This window comes from Stegostoma tigrinum, chromosome 38, assembly GCF_030684315.1.
Source record: "Stegostoma tigrinum isolate sSteTig4 chromosome 38, sSteTig4.hap1, whole genome shotgun sequence".
Lineage (NCBI taxonomy): Eukaryota > Metazoa > Chordata > Chondrichthyes > Orectolobiformes > Stegostomatidae > Stegostoma > Stegostoma tigrinum.
This window is the reverse complement of record NC_081391.1, coordinates 5992127-6014218: the sequence shown is the minus strand read 5'-3', so window position 1 is coordinate 6014218 and position 22092 is coordinate 5992127. Positions and strand designations below refer to the sequence as shown.

At 41.3% G+C, this 22092-nt stretch overlaps 1 protein-coding gene across 6 annotated transcripts in view; it reads left to right on the top strand.

The window, feature by feature from the left end:
- LOC125446942 (ran GTPase-activating protein 1-like) overlaps positions 1–16672 on the top strand; it is a 50930-nt gene extending 34258 nt beyond the window's left edge. For all 6 annotated transcript variants that reach the window (XM_059640621.1, XM_059640622.1, XM_059640625.1 and 3 more), the window contains 6 exons: positions 1139–1328; positions 4205–4315; positions 5214–5316; positions 6754–6842; positions 14211–14332; positions 15751–16672. In XM_059640621.1, the coding sequence (XP_059496604.1) occupies positions 1139–1328; positions 4205–4315; positions 5214–5316; positions 6754–6842; positions 14211–14332; positions 15751–15820 (685 nt within the window). In that variant the 3' untranslated portion in view covers positions 15821–16672. The remainder of the gene's footprint in view (positions 1–1138; positions 1329–4204; positions 4316–5213; positions 5317–6753; positions 6843–14210; positions 14333–15750) is intronic.
- The last annotated feature ends 5420 nt before the right edge of the window (positions 16673–22092 follow it).

The following is a 22092-nucleotide window of genomic DNA, read 5'->3' as shown; positions in this document are numbered from 1 at the left end:
CAAGTGACAACACATAAATCTTGACTGTGAATACTGTGACATGGCCTGACTGCAGGGTATTACTTCTCAGCCTCATGCTCTTCTAAGCCTTGGTCTGGAAATGCTCAAAATGAGCTACTATGACCATTTTTTTCTGGTTTGTCCCTTTTTTGTAATATAGCTGGGTGCTTTGCCAGTGGGATTGCTGACTTAATGTGACAAATTCAGTGCTTAGCTCCCAAATGCCTGGAGGTTTTTGTACACATCATGAAGATTATTGATATTGAAGGATTAAACTTTATACCATTTCAAGCATCTCACAAGTACATCGAGTGCTCCAGGCAAAATAACAACTGATATCCTAAGCTAACTCTTGTTCTCATTCCACTGATTGTCAACCCTCAGTTAAGTCCCACTTTTCTATGGAATGCTACTTCTAATTTCATGTTATTTTTTCCTACTCAGTGGGGTGAGAAAATAATAAACATTTAGGTGGGGGAGCAGAATAGGTTTAGTGACTGGTGTGTTAAAATACTAGAGGAATGACCCCCAAGTCAATATTTTCTTTTAAACAAACATTTGTTCGTGAGGTAAGAGCATTGCCAGCAACATGATCATTTCACGCCTATTGCTCATTAGCTTCAAGGTGGTAGGAGCCATCTTAAATACCATGCGTAGCTTGCTGGACTATTTGAGTCCATAACATTATAATGGATCTGAAATCACATGTAAACCAGACTGGGTGAGAATGGCAGATTTCTTCTCCAAAGGCTATTGGTTAACCAGATTTGACTTACTATATCCTGATACTTATTTGGTCACCATTACAGATTTTCTTTTTGTTTCAAATTTACTCAGTTAAGTTAAATTTCCCAGTTGCCATGGTGGGATTCATTGTTGCAGACAGAGAGCTACAGCACAGAAAAAGGCCTTTCAACCCATTGTGTCCATGCCAGTCGTAAACAGCTAGTTAACTCTAATCCCATCATCCCTCCAGGTTATTAATAATGGTCTCTGAATTACAAGTCCAGTAACGCAGCCACTATTCATCCATACCTGTAAACCAGCTTTGATTTTTTAAAAAAATTTTTATTCCTTTCAGTTTTTCAAGCAGAAGGTTTTTGTTTTAAGAAAATGTTAATTTTGTTTTACTGTTAAGTGATGATGAAAGTGATGGGGATGAAGATGAAGAGGTCGATGAGGAGGAGGAGGAGGATGATGACGACGACGACGACCTGGAGGATGAGGATGAAGAGGAAGATGAAGAAGCAGAAGATGACGGAGGTGGAGAAGAACAGGACCAAGAGAAGGCAACATCAGTTGATCAAATGATAGTTGACACACATGTGGTAAGTCTCAAGCACATCAGGATTTGAATGCATTTCCCGTTGACTATCATATCATTGAGCTTCATAAGATTAGAAATGATGTCAATAAATTATTGAAGCAATTAGAGAGAAATTACAGTGACACAAGAAAAACTAAGATGTAAGAGGTTTGAATGAACTGTACAAAAGATTTATTGGTGAGTTTGTATTCAATTATTGGCATTTGGTTTAGTAGAATTTGGGGAGAAATGCTTTTTCCAGAAACTTCTGTATGTTTACATTTGTAATACCTTTTTTAAAGTTTCATTTTTCACAGTTGTTCCAAACAATGTAGGCTACTTGCATCAAGTCACCATTTTGGGCCATAACCCTTTGTCACGTTTCGGCTCTCAAAAAAGACCTTGAACTACCTGTTGCATGCCCTTCAATGAAGTGCCCATCACTACCTTGTTCCCTGGTCACCATCTCTACCTCCGGCTTGCTACAGTGTTCCAGTGAAACCCAGCGCAAGCTGGAGGAACAACACCTCATTTTATATTTGGGGACCCCACAGCCCTCTGAACTCAATTTTAGGACCTAAAACTCTCCCATGTCCCAGCCCCCCCCCCCACACAGGTCTTGTTACCACATAGCCTGCCACTGAACACCCACTGTTGTTAGTCACGAACAGTCCCCATTAACAACTATTCACCCTCCCAGCCAGAACGTTAGCAACTCCTTTGTCCAACTTTCTCTGTCTTTAGGCTCTATCTTATCGTTTACTCCCTATCCCACTCGCCTCCCTATTTTCTGCATATAAACTGACGTTTTCCCAGCCACGATCGGTTCCGAGGAAGTGTCGCTGGACCCGAAACGTGAACTGTTTTCTCCTCCACAGATGCTGCCAGACCTGCTGAGTTTTCCAGCAACTTTTGTTTTTGTTCCTGATTTACAGCATCCACAGTTCTTTTGATTTTTATTAACCATATAAGTACTGTGAGTACATAAACAGGTTAGGGGCTAGGAATCTTGCAGAAAGTAATTCACCACCTGCCCAAAATCTGACCCTATCTACTAGGCACAGGTCAGGAGTGTGAGGGCACACTGTCCATTTACCCGGAATTGTACAGCTGCAACAGCACTTGAAGCTTGACACCGTCAGGACAAAACAACTACTTGATTGGCACCACATCTACAAACATTCACTCCATCTACCATCAATGATCAATAGCAGCATTATGTATTGTTTACAAGATGCACTACAGGAATTCACCAGGGCTTTTAAGACTACACCATCAAACTCAACCACTGCCATCTAGAAGATGACGGCAGCAGATGCAGGAAAACGCCACCACCCATAAGTTCCCCTCCAAGCCATTCACCATCCTGATTTGGCAATATACCGCTATTGCTTCTTCATCTCTGGATCAAAGCACCGGTGTAGTCACCCTAATGGTATTGTGCATCTAATTACAGCAAATGGATTGCAGCAGTTCATGAAGAGAGCTCACCAGCATCTTCCCGACGGCAGCTAGGGATGGACAATAAATGCTGATCCCGTTAATTTGTGAACTCTATGATGGAATAACAAAATGTTGGCAAGGTGTGAAGTTGAAATAGTGGTGTGAATAATAATTATTGCATAGCATAATAATTTGTACAGCAACCTACTGTCCCACTACACCTGCCAGTTGGCATTTAATTCCATTACTTTGTAGAAACCCCCCCCACCCGATGCTTAGGGGTTTTTGAGTACTGCCTTGGGACATCTACAATCCAATTAATCATGCTACTTTGAGGCAAGGAGCAGACATTCAGATCAAAACATACATGCAGCACCAATGGACAAAGTCTCTTATGAGTCCTCATTTCAGCTATTTTTGTTTCAAGGGAATTTTAATGCCTATGCTATGCACGTGTGCTGCGCCCTACTTGAATATTAATTGGCAGTCTTGCTCTGAGACACCACAGGATGGCTGGTATGATGAATGTGAATGCTGTAACATGAGCCATTGTTCTTTTGACACACTATCTGAGGTGCATTATTGGAGTAGAAGAGATGCAATCTTTGACTTCTGTACTGTTCTGGAAATGCTTGATGCTCGTGTTGTCAGATGTAAAAAAGTTCTAATCATCTTCACTCGCTCATCAGAAGGGCGCAATACTATAATCTTGAATATTGAATCAGTTAAGGCACGATAAGGCAGCAGCCAAAAAAATGAAGATTAACTAACTCAAAGTTTGGTTAAAGGCAAAAACAATGCTGAAGAAACACAGGTCCAGAAGCATCTGTAGAGAGAAATGCTAATGTTTTAAGTCCAGTGACCCTTCGCCAAAACTGATGAACTTTTGATCAGATCTGACAGAATCCCTGGACGCAAGACATAAACAGTTTTCTCGCTCTGTACAGATGCTGCTGTGGTTCTCCAGCATCTGCAATTCTTTGTGTTTATTTTAGTCAGAGATAGCAAAGGAGGCAGAAATGTTTAGGGAGGAATTCTAAAGTATTGGAGCTGTGACTGAAGGCACTAGATTCAATACTGAAGTAAAGGTCACAGTTGGAGTAGTGCAAAATTGTAGGACTGTGGTGGATTGTGGGAGTGAGTGTGGATGCATGAAGAAATATAAACTGGAGACTGTAAATTTTTAAATTTGCAAGGATGTGGGATGAGAAGCCCTTGTAGGTCATCAGCGCAAATGTGCTAAGTGAGTGGAAGTGCTGGATTGGAAACAGACATGAGAGTTATGGGTATGTTGCAGTTTGTGGATGTTCAGATAGGGGGATTTCTTTTTAACCTATATTGATCTGTTTTAACTTTCTCTTGCCATTGCTGGGAAAGGACCCCATCATCTGATAAATATACTCCGTCCTCTGGTACAATTCCATACTTCTCACTAACTGCCTTTTATTTTTCTAGAAAACCATCCCAATTACCCTGACATCAGAAGCCGCCAATTTCTTGTCTTTTCCATCTCCAGACAAACTCCTTAAAATGGGATCTAAGCGGTCACTTCTGTTACTGCAGCAGGTACTAATATAATGGCATGCATTTTCTATTCAGTTGTCTGTGGCACTGATTACTGTGCCCCCACCCAGGCCAAATGGATGCTCCTTCTACAGGTATAGTAGTAATGATGCTTCACTGAAAGGGACATCCTTCATGTATGAAGCTAGTTGGTGCCAGACTTGGTTCTCAAAGGAGCACGTGACTTGATTCAGGCCTCACATTTTTTCTCATGTAATGTCACTTTTCCCTGAGTTAATACTGGATAGGAGTTGAATACTGCGTAACTTCCCTCTTCCTTAACTTGGGCTGCCAAGGATGAAATTCTTGTAGCCATGCTGAATTAGATCAATTAACACAGCACAGACCAAAGGACATTCTAGCCATTGTGACTGACTGTGCCGACTGCGTGATGAGGTGTTAATTCTTCGAGATGAACTCTACATCTCTGCAGTAATGAGTTTGTAATGTTGTGGCCAGCTGAAGCTTGTATTGGTTTTCAAACGCACATCTAGGATTTAACTTCCTATCAGCTTTGGTTGTCAGAAAAATTGAGGTAATGTTTTTGAGCTCGTTGAATAAATGCAACACGTCTCAGTTTTATGCCTGCTTCAAAGTCTTGTCTGTCCTCAGCCAGGTAATTCCATCTGGATGGGTGTTGAAGGTCTAGCAATCGATCTTGGCATTCCCAAAATGTAGAAGGGGAAAAGATGTGACATCTATTAAGTGTAATGGATTAACCTGTTAGTTCTAATTCTTTAGTCCCATTGATAAGGAATGATTAGCACATCTGGGCAAATATTTTGTTAAACCTTATCCAAGTTTAACTTTCTCCTTTTACGAGAGGATGGTGAGAATGTTCCAAGTCAATAGTGTTGACTGAATTTTTAAATTTAAATTAATGTAAATTAATTTTCCTCAGACTGATCTGTCAAATGCGGAAAAGGTTGTCCAAACATTTCTGAAGGTGGCTGCAGTCTATAAGGAAGACCAGGAAACCAAAGCAGCAGTATTTGAGACTGCAGGTGGGTAGCTTTCTTTCCTGTTTAATCTGAATTGTTTTTAGAATATCATAGATCATTGTTCAACACTGCCCCCCCCCCCCCCCCCCCCCCAAACAAACTGTTTTTGTTCCAGTTCAGCTGGAGTTGGAGTCCATTCTTTGTATTGTGTATTAAATCTAGGGCTCAAATGGACTTGGTATATGGTTTTTGTGATGTTTACTGTGAGTTGGGGAGCAGCATCAAGAAAAGTAACCCGATTGATGCAAGTCAGGAAAGCTTGGAATTATTACTGTATACAGTTTAGCTGGGGTCAGCCTGAAATATACTGTATTTGCTCTGGTATGTACAGTTGCACTGTAGAATTTGTGTTAACATTCAGGCATATAAGAAACTGTGCCAATGCCACAAACATGGACCCATTAAATTGTGATTAGCATCCACTATGTGCACAAATAAACCAATGTCACCATATCTGTTTGGCATCCATTTCCAGTGAGGAGACATGCAAGCCATTTTGGTGCAATATTATCAGCTGAACATTAGTGAAGTCTGTTGCTTCATCTGTTTAGCTCAAACAATGAGTATGAAGAACAGATTAAGCAGGATAAGATTTCTTCATCTTTCAGTCCCTGTTCTGCAGGGTTGGTTTGTAATTTTGTGTTGTCCTTCCGTTAATATCCTGTCCACCACTTTCCCATTACCTCCTCAGTTTTTGTCTACTATTGCTATGACATGGCTGTGATCTATTTGGACATTTTTAATCTGATTATTTTCTCCAAGGATTTGATACCTCAAATCCATGTTGTCTGAAAACCAGACACTTGCATAATATTCTAAGCATCGATTCTAATTGATTAAACTTGTAAAAAGACTTCTGGATAATTTGGCGAGGCACAGTGTGGCTTCAGACTTTGTGCGCTGGTCAGTTCTACACTTTTTGAGCAGCACTTGACCTTACTTCACCTGGTTTCACCTGTTTCCACCTGAATTACCCATGGCTTAAACCACATGACAGAAAGCCAGCAATGTCAGCACTGCCTTGGTCCTGGAAGTGCCAGATTTCAGGTGTCTGTTTATCAGTTTCTTGATCACACTGCATTTCCACTTTGGGCTGTTTACAGAACAGAATACTATATCAAAGAGCAGTGGAAGAAGATTCAAAGTATAACTTCAGAAAGAGAATTAAATAAATACTGCAAAAAGGAAGACTTTTAGGAGTGTTATGAGGAAAGAATAGTGTGATTGAAACTAAACATGTACCTCTATCGAAGAGGTGATATAGGCACGTCAGGTTGAAAGGTTGCCTGTATTCTACATTCTTTGATTCTCAATAGGTAAGTATCATTCCGGCTATTGTTTTTCCTCTCATATAAGTGTATTTTTTTTTAAATACTCTTTTCTGCCCTCGTTTCTCCACCACCCCCCCCCCCCCCCCCCCCCCCCACCACCTTTAAATAGATGAACTGTTGCAGAAAGCATTCAAGACTACGGGATTTCAATTAGATGTGTTCATTACTTCCCTCTTGGTGTACATGGGACTTCTGAAGGTAAGAGCTGTTCTGATGTATGGCATGAAATGTGTAACTTGTGGTTGATTCTTAAACCCAGGCATGCCATTTTGATTTGTGAGGAATATCAGTGATGTAAATTGTATGAACACTAATGGAATCTGGATTTAAACGTGGCCCTGAATTTTCCATCATCTGCACCTAAAAAGCAACAGCTTATGCATCTTTCGGACAAAGAGAACTGCCATGTCATTATTGATTTAAAATGTAATACAAAACAGTGGTCTCCAGTAACTCAAACGAACCTGAAAATAAAACCAAGTGCTGGAGAAACTCAACATATCTGGCAGCGTCAATTCTGAACAGTAATATTGGACTCAGTGTTAACATCTGCGTTCACAGATGCTGCCAGATTTGCTAAGTTTCTGCAGCATTTTCTGTTATATGTCATGATTACAATCTGCAGTATTTGTGTTTATCCTAATGTAAATCTACTGGATTCACTGAATCATTCCCCAGGGAGACCTTTAATTCCTTGCTGGCTATTTGAGATCCCTTCTTCAAATACTGGCAGTGCAAGCATCCCACTAATAGTAACTGATTAAGTTACCAAAATTGCTTAAACGTTCTCGGATTCTTCATTTGCAGTTGTGGCGCTTGTCCAAGTTTACTGAAGTTTCCCTATAGATTGTGGATTTCGTGTTTTACAGATATTGAAGTTTTTTAACAGTGAAGGGTTGAATAAAGGAGGCAACATTTCAGTAATTTGTCTATCTGTAAAATTGTGTAGTTAAATGAAACTTGGAGTGCTATTTGTTTTTGAAGAAGCCACAGAAAACATAACCTATAAACTTTGAAAGTGCCAACCCTTTTGTTGCAGTTACTGAGAACCAGAGCCCCAGTTAAAAATCACCAGCCTTTGCTTTGCATTTCAATGTGGGCACAAACATTAGAGAATTGCTAAGCAACTGGAATTGCTCTATTTTTACCCAGTGTTGGATTTTCTTTGCCTAAGTGCAGGTTTTTAGCATCAAATGAGCACAGACTTTTAAAAACTTGACCTTCGTGCAGTTGATTTTTTTTTTCTAAGCCCCTCAAATTATTGAGAGATTTTTGGGTTTCTGTTGTGGCTAATTATCTCATTTTATGTCCAGAAATGTTGCAGAATATTTTAAGAAGGGGCTCAAGAATAGGCTAAAGTTACGGTTCATTTGGGAACTGGCTGAGTTACAGCAGTTTTAAGAGGTGGCGATCAACTTTTTAAACAAAAAGGCCTCAAACATCATAATCTTAATTATTTCTTGGATGTGAGCATTGCTAGCAAGGCCATTGTCTGTTCTTAATTGATCATGAATTGAATGGCTTGCTAGGCTAAGTCATGGAGGGACACTAGCCATGACAACCCATTGGATAAAGACATCAGTTGTCCTCCTGTGTAGGGCTTTGCTGAACCAGGTGTTTTTGTTCACAACAATCCAGTAGTTTTGTGATTTATTATCAATGCAATGAACATTTTACTCCAGGTTTATTGATTTGTATTTAAATCCTCCCATTTGTCATGTGGAATTTGAACTTGTTTCCTGAGTATTAATTACACTTATAGTTACAATATAACCTTGGATTACTTATCCAGTAACATTGTCACAACTCCCTGACCTTTACTATCGTTATGGAGAGGGACAAGAGGAGACGGTATGGGAAAGTATTTAATTGACGGAGGGGGAATTATGATGCTATCAGGCAAGAACTGCGGAGCATAAATATGGAACAAGTGTCAGGGAAATGCACTACAGAAATGTGGAGGTTGTTTAGCGAGCAGTTGCTACGAGTATTGGATAGGTTTGTCCCACTGAGGCAGGAAAGGAATGGTATGGTGAAGGAACCTTGGATGACAAGACATGTGGATCATCTAGTCAAGAGGAAGAAGGAAACTTACGTAAGGGTGGGGAAGCAAGGATCAGACAGGGCTCTAGATGTCTACAAGCTGGCCAGGAAGGAACTGAAGAATTGACTTAGGAGAGCTAGAAGGGGGTATGAGAAAACCTTGCTGGGTAGGCTTAAGGAAAACCCCAAGGCATTCTATGCTTATGAGGAACAAGAGGATGGCCAGAGTGAGGGTAGGGCCAATCAGGGATAGTGGAGGGAACTTATGCTTAATGAATACTTTGCTTCAGTATTCACCAGTGCGAGGGACCTTGACGTTTGTGAGGATAATAGGTCGACACAACATCATGGGCTGAAGGACCTGTACTATGCTCTACTATTCTATGTTCTATCTCTGCACCACTGTCCTCTTAAACCTCTGGATTACTCCTTCTGCCAAAGAGTGCAAGAAATGTAATATGTAACAAGAAATAGTATAAAGGAGAGAGTTTCATCTCCTTGAGGCAAGTGGAGTCTGTTTATGGTGGATGGCTTGTGCCACAGAGCTAAGATCAATGTGATGGTTAGCTAATTCTATGGTGATTGTTTTAAACTAAACTAGCAGAAGGATGGGCGATAGAATGTAATGTTTTAGAAAGGAGAATTGAAGTTCACACAGCATGGGCAGAGACAAACAGCACAAATGTGAAGGCTGGTTCAAAAACTGGAAGGATTTGATGTGAGGACAAATGTAAGCAAGTCAAAGATGAATTCTGAATGCATTTTAATGTAACGAGGTTGGTGAGCTTCAAGCATAAGTCACAACATAGGACCTTGATATGGTAAGAAATAGCAGATATGGCTCTAATTTTTTAAAATAGATTTGCATTTGTAATGTGCTTTTCGCAACCACCTTTGCGGTCAAAGAAATGGATTTTCAAAGTCTAACCGCTGCTGTCATATGGGAGAAATGTCAGCAGATTTGTGTTCTACGAACTCCCTACCGGAGATGTGAATGTGAGCAGGAAAGCTGGTTCTTGTGATGCTGATTTGTGGAAAGAAAATTAATCAGGGCACCAGGGAAAAGATGGGGCCTCTTCAGACTCTCATTGGAAAGGTTGTCAAAATAGGGGAAGATTAAGCACTAAATATTCCTGGCTGTAATGTGTCCAAGGAAAGTAGTGAAGGAGAGATAGCATTGATCAAATAAATTGCAACACTGAGACAATGTTCCAGAGTCATACAGCATGGAAACACACCCTTGGGACTAAATTGTCTGCGCTGACCAGACATCCCAATCTGACCGCATCCCATTTGCCAGAGTTTGGCTCATACCCCTCCAACCCTCCCTATTCATGTACCCATCCACATGCCTTTTAAATGTTGTAATTGTGCCATTGTAATTTTAACTTCCTCAGGCAGCTCATTCCATACACGCATCACCCACTGTGTGAAAAAGTTATCCCACAGGTTCTTTTGTGAATCTTACCCCTCACCTTAAACATATATCCCTAGTTTTGGATTTACCTTGGCTGTTTCCCCTATCCAGGTGCCTCATGATTTTATAAACCTTTTTTATGTAGTGCCCCCCACCCCCCCGTCAGCCTCCAATGTTTCAGGGAAAATAGCCCCAGCCTATAATGCCTCTCCCTATAGCTCAAACCCTGCAGTCCCAGCAACAGCCTTGTAAATCTTTTGTGCATCTTCAAGTTTAACAACAACCTTCTGGATGAAAAGTCAGAAACATAATTTATTTAGTTGTGCCAAAGGATCAAAAAGGAGCTCAGCACAGTTCAGTGGTATACCATGGCCCATCAAAGAAATTACAGAAAGTTGCAAGAAACAAGAGGTTTTTTCAAGAAATAAGGGCGATAAGAAGTTCAAAGTTAAAAATGGATCTTCTGCAGAAGGGTTGGAATCCAAACTTGGAAAGCAGGCAGTAACTGATTGTAAGGTCACTTATTTCTATTTTAAGTGGGCATATAATTCCCCCTTTCTAGATTCATGAGCTGACAACCTGGTAAAGCAAGTATGGGACTATATATACTGTTAAACGGCAGTCGTATCATGCTGTAGAAAACTATTGCCCAAAACCAAATCAGGAATTGCTGGAAAAGCTTAGCAGGTCTGGCAGCATCTGTGGAAAGAAATCAGAGTTAATGTTTCAGGTCGAGTGACCCATCCTCAGAACAGATAAGATCAAAATCTTGTAAGTTGTGGATGCTGATGAAAAATTAAACAACAGATCTGGTAAATGAATGAATGTTTGTTTTAAAAACTGAACAGTAGGAAACCATTCAAGGAAGAGATGGTTGTAAAACACATGGGTTTCCATGGAAATGAGGAAATGCATCCAAATCCAAGCTATCCAGAGACCGGTATGATTAAAAATCAATTTGAGAAAGAAGCCTTAATTCACTTGTACAGTTGCAGAGAAACCAAAACTGTGCAGCACCAAAGAAAGCCATCTGACCCAGCTGAAAAAGAGCTACACCCTGCACCACCTAAACTTTTCAGCTTCTTATTACCTAACTGTGTAACTTGCAACATTTCAAGTGCAAATCCAAGTAATTTTAAAGGTAGTGAGGGTTTTATTTCCTTCACTTTTGTCAGGTGGTGAAGTCCAAATACCCATTACCCTCCAGGTGGAAACATTTTCCTTGGCTCCCCTTAAATCCTTCCAACCGACTACATCTAGGCTCCTCATAATTTTGTATGTACATTTATATAGTGCTTTTTGTCACTTCTGGGCCCCGAAAGTACTTTTGAGCGCAGTTGCAATTGTAAGCTACAGCAGCAAACCACTGTAGGATAATCCTAAACCATACCTAGGAATAACTCGCCTGCTCATCTTCAAAATTGGGATCTTTTGCTCCAGTCACCAGAATGAAAAGAATTATCTTGATTTCAGTCCTTTCTTGGCATCTTCTGTTGCACTACATTTCTTTAGCTCTTTAACAAATGAAGCCCACCTGCTATGTTATAGCTTGCGGTGGCTTTTGTTAAGTAAACATTGGTCATCTTTTAAACTGCCATTTATTGAGTGTTCTGGCAGTCTTAACTAACACTTGTGTACCTCCAAGCATGAACCATATACTAAATATCTGAGACACTAGTCACACATGATCTTCCTTTAAGTAAGTGTTTGCTGACTTTCTTTGGTTAATCTGTGTCTTTCTAAATGACAATTTCTAATGTCCCTTACATTTTTTTCCATTACTTTACCTGCCAACTTTGTTATGCCAACAGGACTGTAATTACTCAGTCTAACCTTTCCCTTCAACAGCAATATGAGCTTAAAAGTCTTCTGGCACTGTGCATGTGGCCAGAAAGAAATTGCATCTGGTCAGAGGCTCCATTAGTTTACCGTCAATTTTTCTTAGCCAGGGGTATATTTCATCCAGGGTTGGCAATTTATCAACTTCAAGGATATTTAACTCTTAATCATATTTCTATAACTCTTTATCTCATCCACTTTTTAACATTTTTCTTTCTCAACTACAACATCTGCTTTGCCCCTTCACGTTTTGGAAAAGTGACGCAAACTATTACTAGAACTATTCTTAGATCTTGCATTTCTGCATGTTAGCTTTCTGGTTTCTGATGGGTCCTACTCTTAATTATCCTCTACTCTCCATGTTTTTAAAAGATCTTCATGTTTTTGTTGAACCTGCTTATCAGTAATTTGTCTTCACTCTCCTAATTTTAATTTGTCTGCAGTTCCTGTATCGCAGTGGGATTTCCGCAGCATTGTGCACATCTTCTCTTTGGCTTTCCTTTATTTTCCAAGGATCAGGCTCATTTTAACATTGTTTTAGAAAAGCTATTTGATTCAATGTAATTTTAAATGCCTAAGCAAACTGCCTGGTGAGATGGTGGCTACGTACTTAATCATTTAAAATTTACAACCAGAGAAACAGTTGGAGGCTGGCCCCAAGCAAATCCATACAGAAGAACAGCAGATTAGTTCTGGCAGTCTTCAGACTACGTGAGATGCAAAGAAGTCTTGAGCTGTTGCAGGTTTGGAAAAAGCCTGGAGTTTTTCTTGTGGCTTGATGAGTTAGCCAGTGTTTCTGTCTCTGCCTCTGGGGGAGACAATATGGAGAGAACTATGTTCTGGTGAATGTGCAGACATTTGCCAAAAGGAATTGCTTGAGAGCCTCAACAATTGAGTTAGGAATAACACTTCTCCAGGGTTTAGTGTATATTAATGGGGAAATGGGTTGAATCCTCCTTTTAGCTGTTTGTGATAATTTACAGTTCTCTTCAAAGGAATAGTTTTCAGGCTTTGTTTTTTGTAATAAATTTTGTTCTTTTGTTAAAAGCTTGAACATATTCACATGAGGCTGCCAGTGACTGACCCCCACAGTGACCAAATGGCCAAAAAAAACTTAGTCAATTCAACCAGCCTTCACTCAGTGATCTGAGTAATCCAGTATCATCATCAGCTGAGATCATAAATATACAATAAAGAACCAGGCTGAATGCACAACCTATAGGAATAATTAGAAGGTAAATAAAAAGAGGATGATAATCAATTTGTGGCTGACCCAAAAAGTAACCCAAGACTTGTATAAACATAAATAGTAAAAAGATTATTGAAGAGTACAATCAATTAGGACAAAAAAGTAAACCTTGTGTGTGCAGAAGGCACAGCTAAGATTTTTTTTTTAATACCATGTTGGTGTGCAGTGAGATGCTAGTTAATAGCAGTAAAGGAGAAGGTATTAAAAACATTGGATAGAGTAAATGTACACAGTTGATTCAAAATGGGCAAATACTCATAAGTAGGAAACCCACCATGTCTGGATAGCATTTGTTGTGGGTTGTTGAGAGTAGTTATTACAGTTTTACTATATGAAGTTTCACTTTAAATGTTATTGCTCCTAATCGGCCACACAAAATCTGTGGCTCAAGAATTATGGGTGAATATGCATGTAAGTAGAACAAGGACTGATTAATTTAGTTTTTATTAAACATTGATTCAAAACTTAGTTGCTCATTAATTCCTGTCATGTGTCTGCTTCTAACTGTTTTTTCTTCCTTGTTACTTAAGTGCTCTCTTCTGGGTAGTCATTCTCTTGGCGATATAGAACTGGCTGATTGGGCTGTGTTTGTTTCCTGTGTCCAGGTGAACATGCTCCACCTTGAACTTAAAGCCTAGCTAATGTTTACACTGAAATAAAAATAAAGTACTGGAGAAACTCAGCTGGTCTGGCATTATCTGTGTGGGTTTCCTCCAGGTCTTAACCAAGTTCACAATTTGAGTCTCGTGACTACTTCGTGTACACGCACATACGTTTAGAGACTTGGTCTTAATTACTTTAGCAATTTGCCAGGGAGGACTGATCATCATGGATCAGTACAATTACAGGTGTGCTGGCACTAACTCTTTTCTTTCAAGGTTCTGACCATAATCTTTGCTGCTCAACTATGGTGAGAGAGCACAATGGGCCAAATGTCCTCTGGTGCAATATAATGTTATGACATTGTCTCTTTGGTAGCTGGATATTTTATAACATTTTTCTGTTTTGTATTTTTCAGAGTGAAGACAAAATTAAAACGGTTGGTAACCTAATTGGGCCTTTGACAGTTCTCAGACACGTGATTCAGAAAAGCTACTTTCCACGCTCTGTGATTCCCATCCTCCATGCATTCCTCACTAAGTAAGCAAGGACTTTTCTTTTTATCTCACTGCTGTTTCATTGCCTTTAATGATGCTTATCAGTAACTCTTGATGTCAACAGTCTAATTTGTCCAAGTGCAGCCTGGAAATGCTCTATTCACATATGTTCCAAGAACTCTGGGTGCCCTCAGTATATCAAAAATGTGGCAGTTTTTGCAAGAGAGCTTTTGCAGTCGGTATGTTAGATTACAATTCCCTATCGGACATTGCACCTGGCTGATCCTGCGGATTCCCCAAAGAAGGAGCCCTAATTAAATGACTGTCTGCCTTTGTCCTTTTTAGAATCATAGAATCCTTACAGTGTGGAAACAGGCCATTCAGTCCATTGAGTCAACCTCGACTTTCCAAAGAGCATCCCACCCAGTCTCCCCTACCTACTCCCAACACTCTAACCATGCATTTCCAATGGTTAATCCACCCAACCTACACATCCCTGACCACTATGGGCAATTTAGCATGGCCAATCCACCTAACCTGCGCATCTTTCGACTGTGGGAGGAAACTGGAGCACCTGGAGGAAACCCACACAGATATGGAGACAGCATACAAACTCAGCACACAGTTGCCATTTGGCAGAATCAGACCTAAGACCCTGGCACTGTGAGACAATAGCGCTATCCTGCTGCACCACCATGCCACCCTGAACTAGCCCAACTGCAGTGCAGCAAAATGTAACTTCAAGTGTGAGTAATTTCCATGGTCTACACATCATAGGATTCCATAGCTAAAACCTTTTGTCAACCATTTCCTCTGCTCAGCTGCTGCTGTTTCCAATTCAGCTCGAGCCAAGAGAACAGCGCCTCCAGTAGCAGGAAAATCTATAGGTACATGGCCTGGACCTGGCTCCTGCTGCTTGGCAGTCCAAACTGGCTACCATCTCTTATCATCATTTGAACCATGTCATTGCTCAGATGGTGCTCATCACAGTTACTTTTTGCTAGTTCCTCTTGCAGCTTCTCCAGCTATAGGTGGTGCCAGCTCACCACTCAGATGCCTACCTGCCATTTTAAAGAAGAGTACCAAATGCATATTTGTGACAGCAGCACATGATTGAGACGCATTGGTGGTAAATGGTGACTGAGACCTATTAGCATATGCCAGGGCAAAGGTGCTTCCCTTTGGATAGGAAGTGAGTAAGGCTCTTATCACTCAGTGGATTATCACTTGCAGTTGGCACTGTCCCTTAGTAGCAAATTGACACCACATACCCGGAGTTGCCAGCTGTCAGAGTGAGAGACACAGACCACTTTTAAACTTGCTTTAAACTGATGTATCATGTCCATTATTGTTGAGAAATCAAGAATCTAATCCACCTCTTGCACTATGCTAAAAGGATGATAAATATGACTTAGAATCGCAGTCTTGCTCTGAGCTCACTTAAATTTTCTTTTAATATAGACAGAATCGTGCTTTTGACACCTGCCAGAATGCCAAATACACTCTGTTGGAGACTATGAAGAATCTTTAATGTCATCCCTGTGATGTGGGAGCTGATGCAACCAGAGAAGTACACAGGACTGTAGGGATTATCCATGCATTACCAAGGAAAGCTGTAAAATTGCCCACTGGGCTGTACAGTGTTGAATGCTTCACTTTCTTCATGCTACAGACTGGATCTTTTGCTTCAGTTCAGCTTGCATCCCATAGCCTTTTGACAGTTTGCCGTCAGCTCTGGCCAGATTCTTTTCAGCTGCTTACAAGTGAAAGCAAAATTGGAACCAGTTTTTAATGACTGATTTGAAAACTTGGATTTGCAAGCTGTTCATGACTCGTCTTGTGTTTCCTTAGCCTATTTTGGTGTTGGGAGCAAAAATGGAGAATAGCCAAATTTCCGTGGCTTTGAACAACCAAGTGACATATGCTTCAGCTTAAATTTTGGCCCTTTTATTCTTTCATGAGATGCTTTATGAAATTGAGTGGGCACAATTTACAATATTCAGCTTATTCCTATTTGAACCAGCTGACCTGGAATGAGAGACAAAATCATATTTGAAAATCTACAGGCTGATACCTCAATCCCATTTCTGAAATATGTTGATGGTGTCATCTTCACCTGCTAACTTGTATACAGACTTCAAAGGAAACGTTCATAAAGTTCTTCCAAACTTGTATAGCTGTTCAGCTAATACAGTTTATAAATCACTTATCAAATGGAAAGGTCTTATTGGCTGCTGCAGAATCATGCCGCCTACCCTTCACCACCTTCCCTGTCCCAACCAAGTGATTCTTATCTGGGGAAGTTTTGGTTTTGATCTGTGTAGTCAGCAGTAATCTCATCTTTGTGTGCCTGATCTCCCCCTCTCGCCTCTCCCTCTCTCTCCCCCTCTCGCCTCTCCCTCTCTCTCTCCCTCTCCCTCTCCCTCTCCCTCTCCCTCTCCCTCTCCCTCTCCCTCTCCCTCTCCCTCTCCCCCTCTCTCTCCCCCTCTCCCTCTCCCTCTCCCTCTCCCTCTCCCTCTCCCTCTCCCCCTCTCCCCCTCTCCCCCTCTCCCCCTCTCCCCCTCTCCCCCTCTCCCCCTCTCCCCCTCTCCCCCTCTCCCCCTCTCCCCCTCTCCCCCTCTCCCCCTCTCCCCCTCCCCCCCTCTCCCCCTCTCTCCCTCTCCCTCTCCCTCTCCCTCTCCCTCTCCCTCTCCCTCTCCCTCTCCCTCTCCCTCTCCCTCTCCCTCTCCCTCTCCCTCTCCCTCTCCCTCTCCCTCTCCCTCTCCCTCTCCCTCTCCCTCTCCCTCTCTTCCCCACCCCCCCCCCCCCCCCCACCATCACCACAACCATCCCTGAAAAAATTATAGGGAAAAGAAGTTTGAAACTATTGCCCCTTAATTGACTAATTAGTCAAAGGTGTCCTTGTGCCTCAGTGATACAGGATCAAAATGTAGCACTCCAGTCTATGGGGAGACAGGTAAGTGGGGATGCAGAAAGATTGTAAAGCTGCTGCGTTTAACTGTGGTGTGCCACGACATTGTGAAGGAAATCTGTTGGGGATCCATTTTTGATATCCCATGTGGATTCTAATGGGATATGTACATGAAGGTCCAATAAGGCCAGCACCAGTACTAGCTATCAAACTTTACCAAACCATGGCTACTTGGGGAAGACACAAGAATCTGCAGGCTATTGCAGAACCATATCCTCCCAAGAATAGATGGCTTCTGGTGACCAGGGAAGAATTGAGTTGTAATTGGGGCAAGAGAAAAATCAGAGCATTGGTGGGCTTCTTATACCATCAAATATATTCTAACACATTTTTCACAAAGGCGATGTTTTAAGATTTAAGAATGCAGGGGAAAAAACAGACTTTGTGAACATCACAGTTTGATCATAAGTGATTTGAAAGCAGCTGCAGGAACGTTCACTCCTGGTACTCTGTGGACTGAATCTTACCCCAGACTTTGAAGAAGCATTTTAATATTGCTTCATTTAGATTACCAACTTGTAAAACCACTGGACACCTGAAACCCCCAGTTGATTTTCTATTCCAGATTTCTGTTTGTATGCTTGTAAAAATTAAGAACCCATTATCCAGGGTCGTCAGGAGAACTACTGCAGTTGAATTCTTTTTTTTGTATAAATGCCTGACGGATGTAAGGTTGTGGTGGTATTTGGAAATTTTAACTAATTCCAAATAGGAGTTACAGTAGTTTAGGAAGCTCAGGGGCTTCAGGTTGAGTGTTGCCTTAGGAGAGCAGTGCTCTCATATCTGCATTATATCTCTCACCTCTTCAGTTTGCCCTGAGCAGTAATGAGTGTGCACATGTGTGCCTCTGGAAACAGAGGCAATGTATTCATCTCTTTTACGTTAAAATTTGTGTGGTGTAACTGTAGGACAAAATGCATTATCAGGATGATCAGAATGTTGAACTGCAGTAGAACTGTTGAAATGATGGGTGATGAGCAGGCCTTATTGTTCTTCAATCTGTTAGACTAAAGCTCTCGGGGCCAGCTACGTTCATAGTATTTAGGTTTGAATAAGATGCAATGTTCAATTCAATTTTGTTTTTCCTTGTTCTTCCTGCATCTGACAGTTTGCACCTTCAAAGATGAGCAGCCAACTCCCATGCTAGCACTGACACCATTCCTATACCCCAGAATATGACAACTCTGAAGTAAGGTGCTTCATTTTCACAGCAGTAATGAACTGAGGGCTTGCTAGTCTAAACAGATGGATGTTCTAGGTCTTGTGGTTCCGCTCATAGAACAACAGAATACTTCAACAGTATAGCCAACGTTATATCCTTAGTTCATGCCACTCAAGGTATACTAACTGACCATTTGTTTTAATTGATGTTTAAAGGGTTGGAACTGGAATGGAATGGCTGCACTATGTCACTGCTTCAGAAAACTTTGTGTGGTTTGAGATAGTTTGGTGATAAAGATGCTGTGTTAATCCACATGTTTCTTCTTCCTTCTCTGATGAGACCAATACGGCTGTTGAATTTCGTGTACACTTTCTCAGGTTAGGAACTGCTGCAAAGCCAGTCTGGTTTAAAATGCTTGGTTGCAGTGGTCCTACATAAATATTTCACCTGACAGTTAACATTGTCTCCATGTTATATAGAAGATGGAGAGCCACAAGAAAAAGTGTGGGAATAAACTACTTCACAACTGGGGTTTATAACTGTCAGGGACAAGGAAAGATGGTGAAATCATTCTAATACTACTGGATGGGTAGTACTTTTTCAGTAACAATTTACTCTGTCCAGTGGGTTTAGGTGATTGAGTGCATTTCATGTTCCTTTAGTCTTTCACTTCTTCCTGACTCTACTATCCCTATTCCATTTAAATTGAAATTCTCAGTATTACACATTTAAAATTATTAATTTAAATATTGCCAGCATTTCTTGTTCATTCACATTTCCAATGTCCATATATTGCACTTCTGACAAATATGCATTTGATAGTGTCATAAGGCAGGTTTATTTGCAAAGTTAAAGTCCTGGCATACAAGGGACTGGTGGGGCCATGGATTTGACATTGGCTGATTGACAGCAAACAGTCATAGTGCGCAAGCACAAAATACTGTGGATATTTGAGATTAGTAAATACAAAATGCTTTTGAAAACTCAGCAGGTCTGGCAGCATTATGCTTAAAATTGGTTGCCAGTCAGTGTGTTTTGAACAGTCTTAGAGACGGCTCGCCCTACTGTCTGTCTCTGTCTCTCCAACCCTCCTTTTCGCAGCAGCAGCATTTTCTTGCAGCTGAGTGACTAACTAGACTATTTCTTAGTCTAATTTCGGTGAATAGGTTTGCGTAATGACCAAAATGCGCAGCATTTTACAATGCCTAATCTAATGTAATTACTTATAGCATTGACAAGAAATTGGCTCTAAACTCAGACCAGTACCACCAGATCAAAAGTAAACTCTATATTTCGGGAATATCTTTCATGATGTCAACTGTCGAAAGCGTTCAGTCAATACTATCTTTTTTAAAGAGTAATTACCATGTTGGACACATGGTGACCAATTTACACAGAAAATTCTCTCAAACTGCAGTGAGCTGATGGTCAGGATGTTAATTGTTGGATATATATTAGCCAGAAAATTCTAAACATTATACCTATTGGACCTTAAGTGCAGTATATGTACTGAAGCATGTTTGCCTCAGCAAGTTACTAATATGGTATCATCAGAGTAACATTGGTTATTACGTCTTTCCCCTTCAAAGGTAAAGATCTCTCTGCAGAAAGGGGTCAATGCGGAAGTAAATTTCTAAATCTAAAGGTGGATTAAGGATTACATGATTGGTTTTCAATGACATATCTGTCAATCAGATTCAAACAAATTTAAGGATAACCTGAAAGAACCATTTCTTCAAGATATTTAGAGGAGTATTCATTGGTGTGATCCCTAGCCATATTCCAGTGGACAATCCATCTCAAACTTCACATGTTGAACCATGTGAATGAAATTACATGTTATCCTCATCGATACTGTTTTCATTACCACTGCTAATTTGATCACAGTCCATCTTTCTTTGATAACAAGATGCGGAGCTGGATGAACGCAGCGGGCCGAGCAGGAAAGCTGACGTTTCCGGCCTAGACCCTTCTTCAGAAATGGGGGAGGGGAAGGGGCTTCTGAAATAAATAAGGAGAGAGGGGAAGGCGGATAGAAAATAGATAAAGGCGAAGATAGGTGGAGAGGAGAGACACAGGTCAAAGAGGCAGGGATGGAGCCAGTAAAGGTGAGTGTAGGTAGGGAGGGGATAGGTCAGTCCAGGGAGGACGGACAGGTCAAGGGAGCAGGATGAGGCTAATAGGTGGGAGATGAGGGGCTTGAGGTGGGAGGAAGGACAGGTTAGGCAGGCGGGGACAAGCTGGGCTGGTTTTGGGGTGCGGTTGGGGGAGGGGAGATTTTGAAGCTTGTGAAGTCCACGTTGGTAACATTGGGCTACAGGATTCCCAGGCAAAATGAGATGCTGTTCCTGCAACCTTCAGATGGCATCGTTGTGGCGCTGCAGGAGGCCCAGGATAGACATGTTCTCTAAGGAATGGGAGGGGGAGTTAAAATGGTTCGTGACTGGGAGGTGCAGTTGTTTGTTGCAAACCAAGCATAGATGTTCTGCAAAACGGTCCCCAAGCCTCCGCTTGGTTTTCCTGATGTAGAGGAAGCCACATTTGCAACAGCTGATACAGTATACCATATTAACACGTGTGCAGGTGGATATCTGCTTGATGTGGAAGGTCATCTTGGGGCTTGGGATGGGTGTGAGGGCAGGTATAGCACTTCCTGTGGTTGCAGGGAAAAGTGCTGGGTGTAATGGAGCTGGAGGGGAGTGTGGAGGGGATAAGTAAGTCACAGAGTAGTCCTTCTGGAAGGCAGATAAGGTTGGGGAGGGAAAAATATCTTTGTGGTAGGTTTGCAGATGGCAGAAGTGTCGGAGGATGATGTGTTAGATCCAGAGGTTGGTGGGGTGGTACGTGAGGATGAGGGGGATTCTGTTTTGGTTGTTATTGCGGGGAGGGGGTGTGAAGGATGAGTTGCAGGAAATACGGGAGACACTTTTTCTTTGCTCTTTCTTTCTTTGCTCATTTTCAAAATGTTCAACATGCATACATCTTCCTTTATAGTGTCTATGGAAGCCAGTATTTCATGACTTAAGTTTGAAAGCAACAATTAAAGCAATGATAATTAACAGTATCAATGTAGTGCTGATCCCTGATCTTATTGTAATGACTCTTGCCCCAGACTAAATGGTCTCTGTGCCACCTGGCAGCCCCACGGTCTGTAACTATGCTTTGGTTGACAGTGGATTGAGTGCATTTATTGTTGAAGCTACTCGGGCACAACACAGAGTTGGTAAACTGCTCCAGCATGAGCAGTAACTCGAAGAGTTGCACTTTGGTTCATGCCCATTGGAGATGGTGCGGTAGAAGAATATGGATTATAAGGGTAGGTGAGATGTTGCAGCTCAGGAAGAGAATGTAATTTATTAAAGGTTAGTGAATTTATAAGAGGGTAAAACTATTCAGCCAAGCTGCCCTTTCCTGTTGTTTCTGCCCTATCTGCTTGTCCTCATTTCTGTGGATTGGGCCAGTGCTTCAACATCATCTGCAGAATGACTAAGCTGGAAACTCTGCCTGATGGCAGGTGGTAAAGACAGGATATTGGAAGACTCTGCAGGCTGACTAGCAATCTGTTTGGCCACACACCTTTTAATGCCAGCAAGTTCTTGTGTGGGATTCAAGCCCAGAGCTTCTGGTCCAGAGATAAGGCTAATAGCATTGTGTGACTTTCTATTCGCAT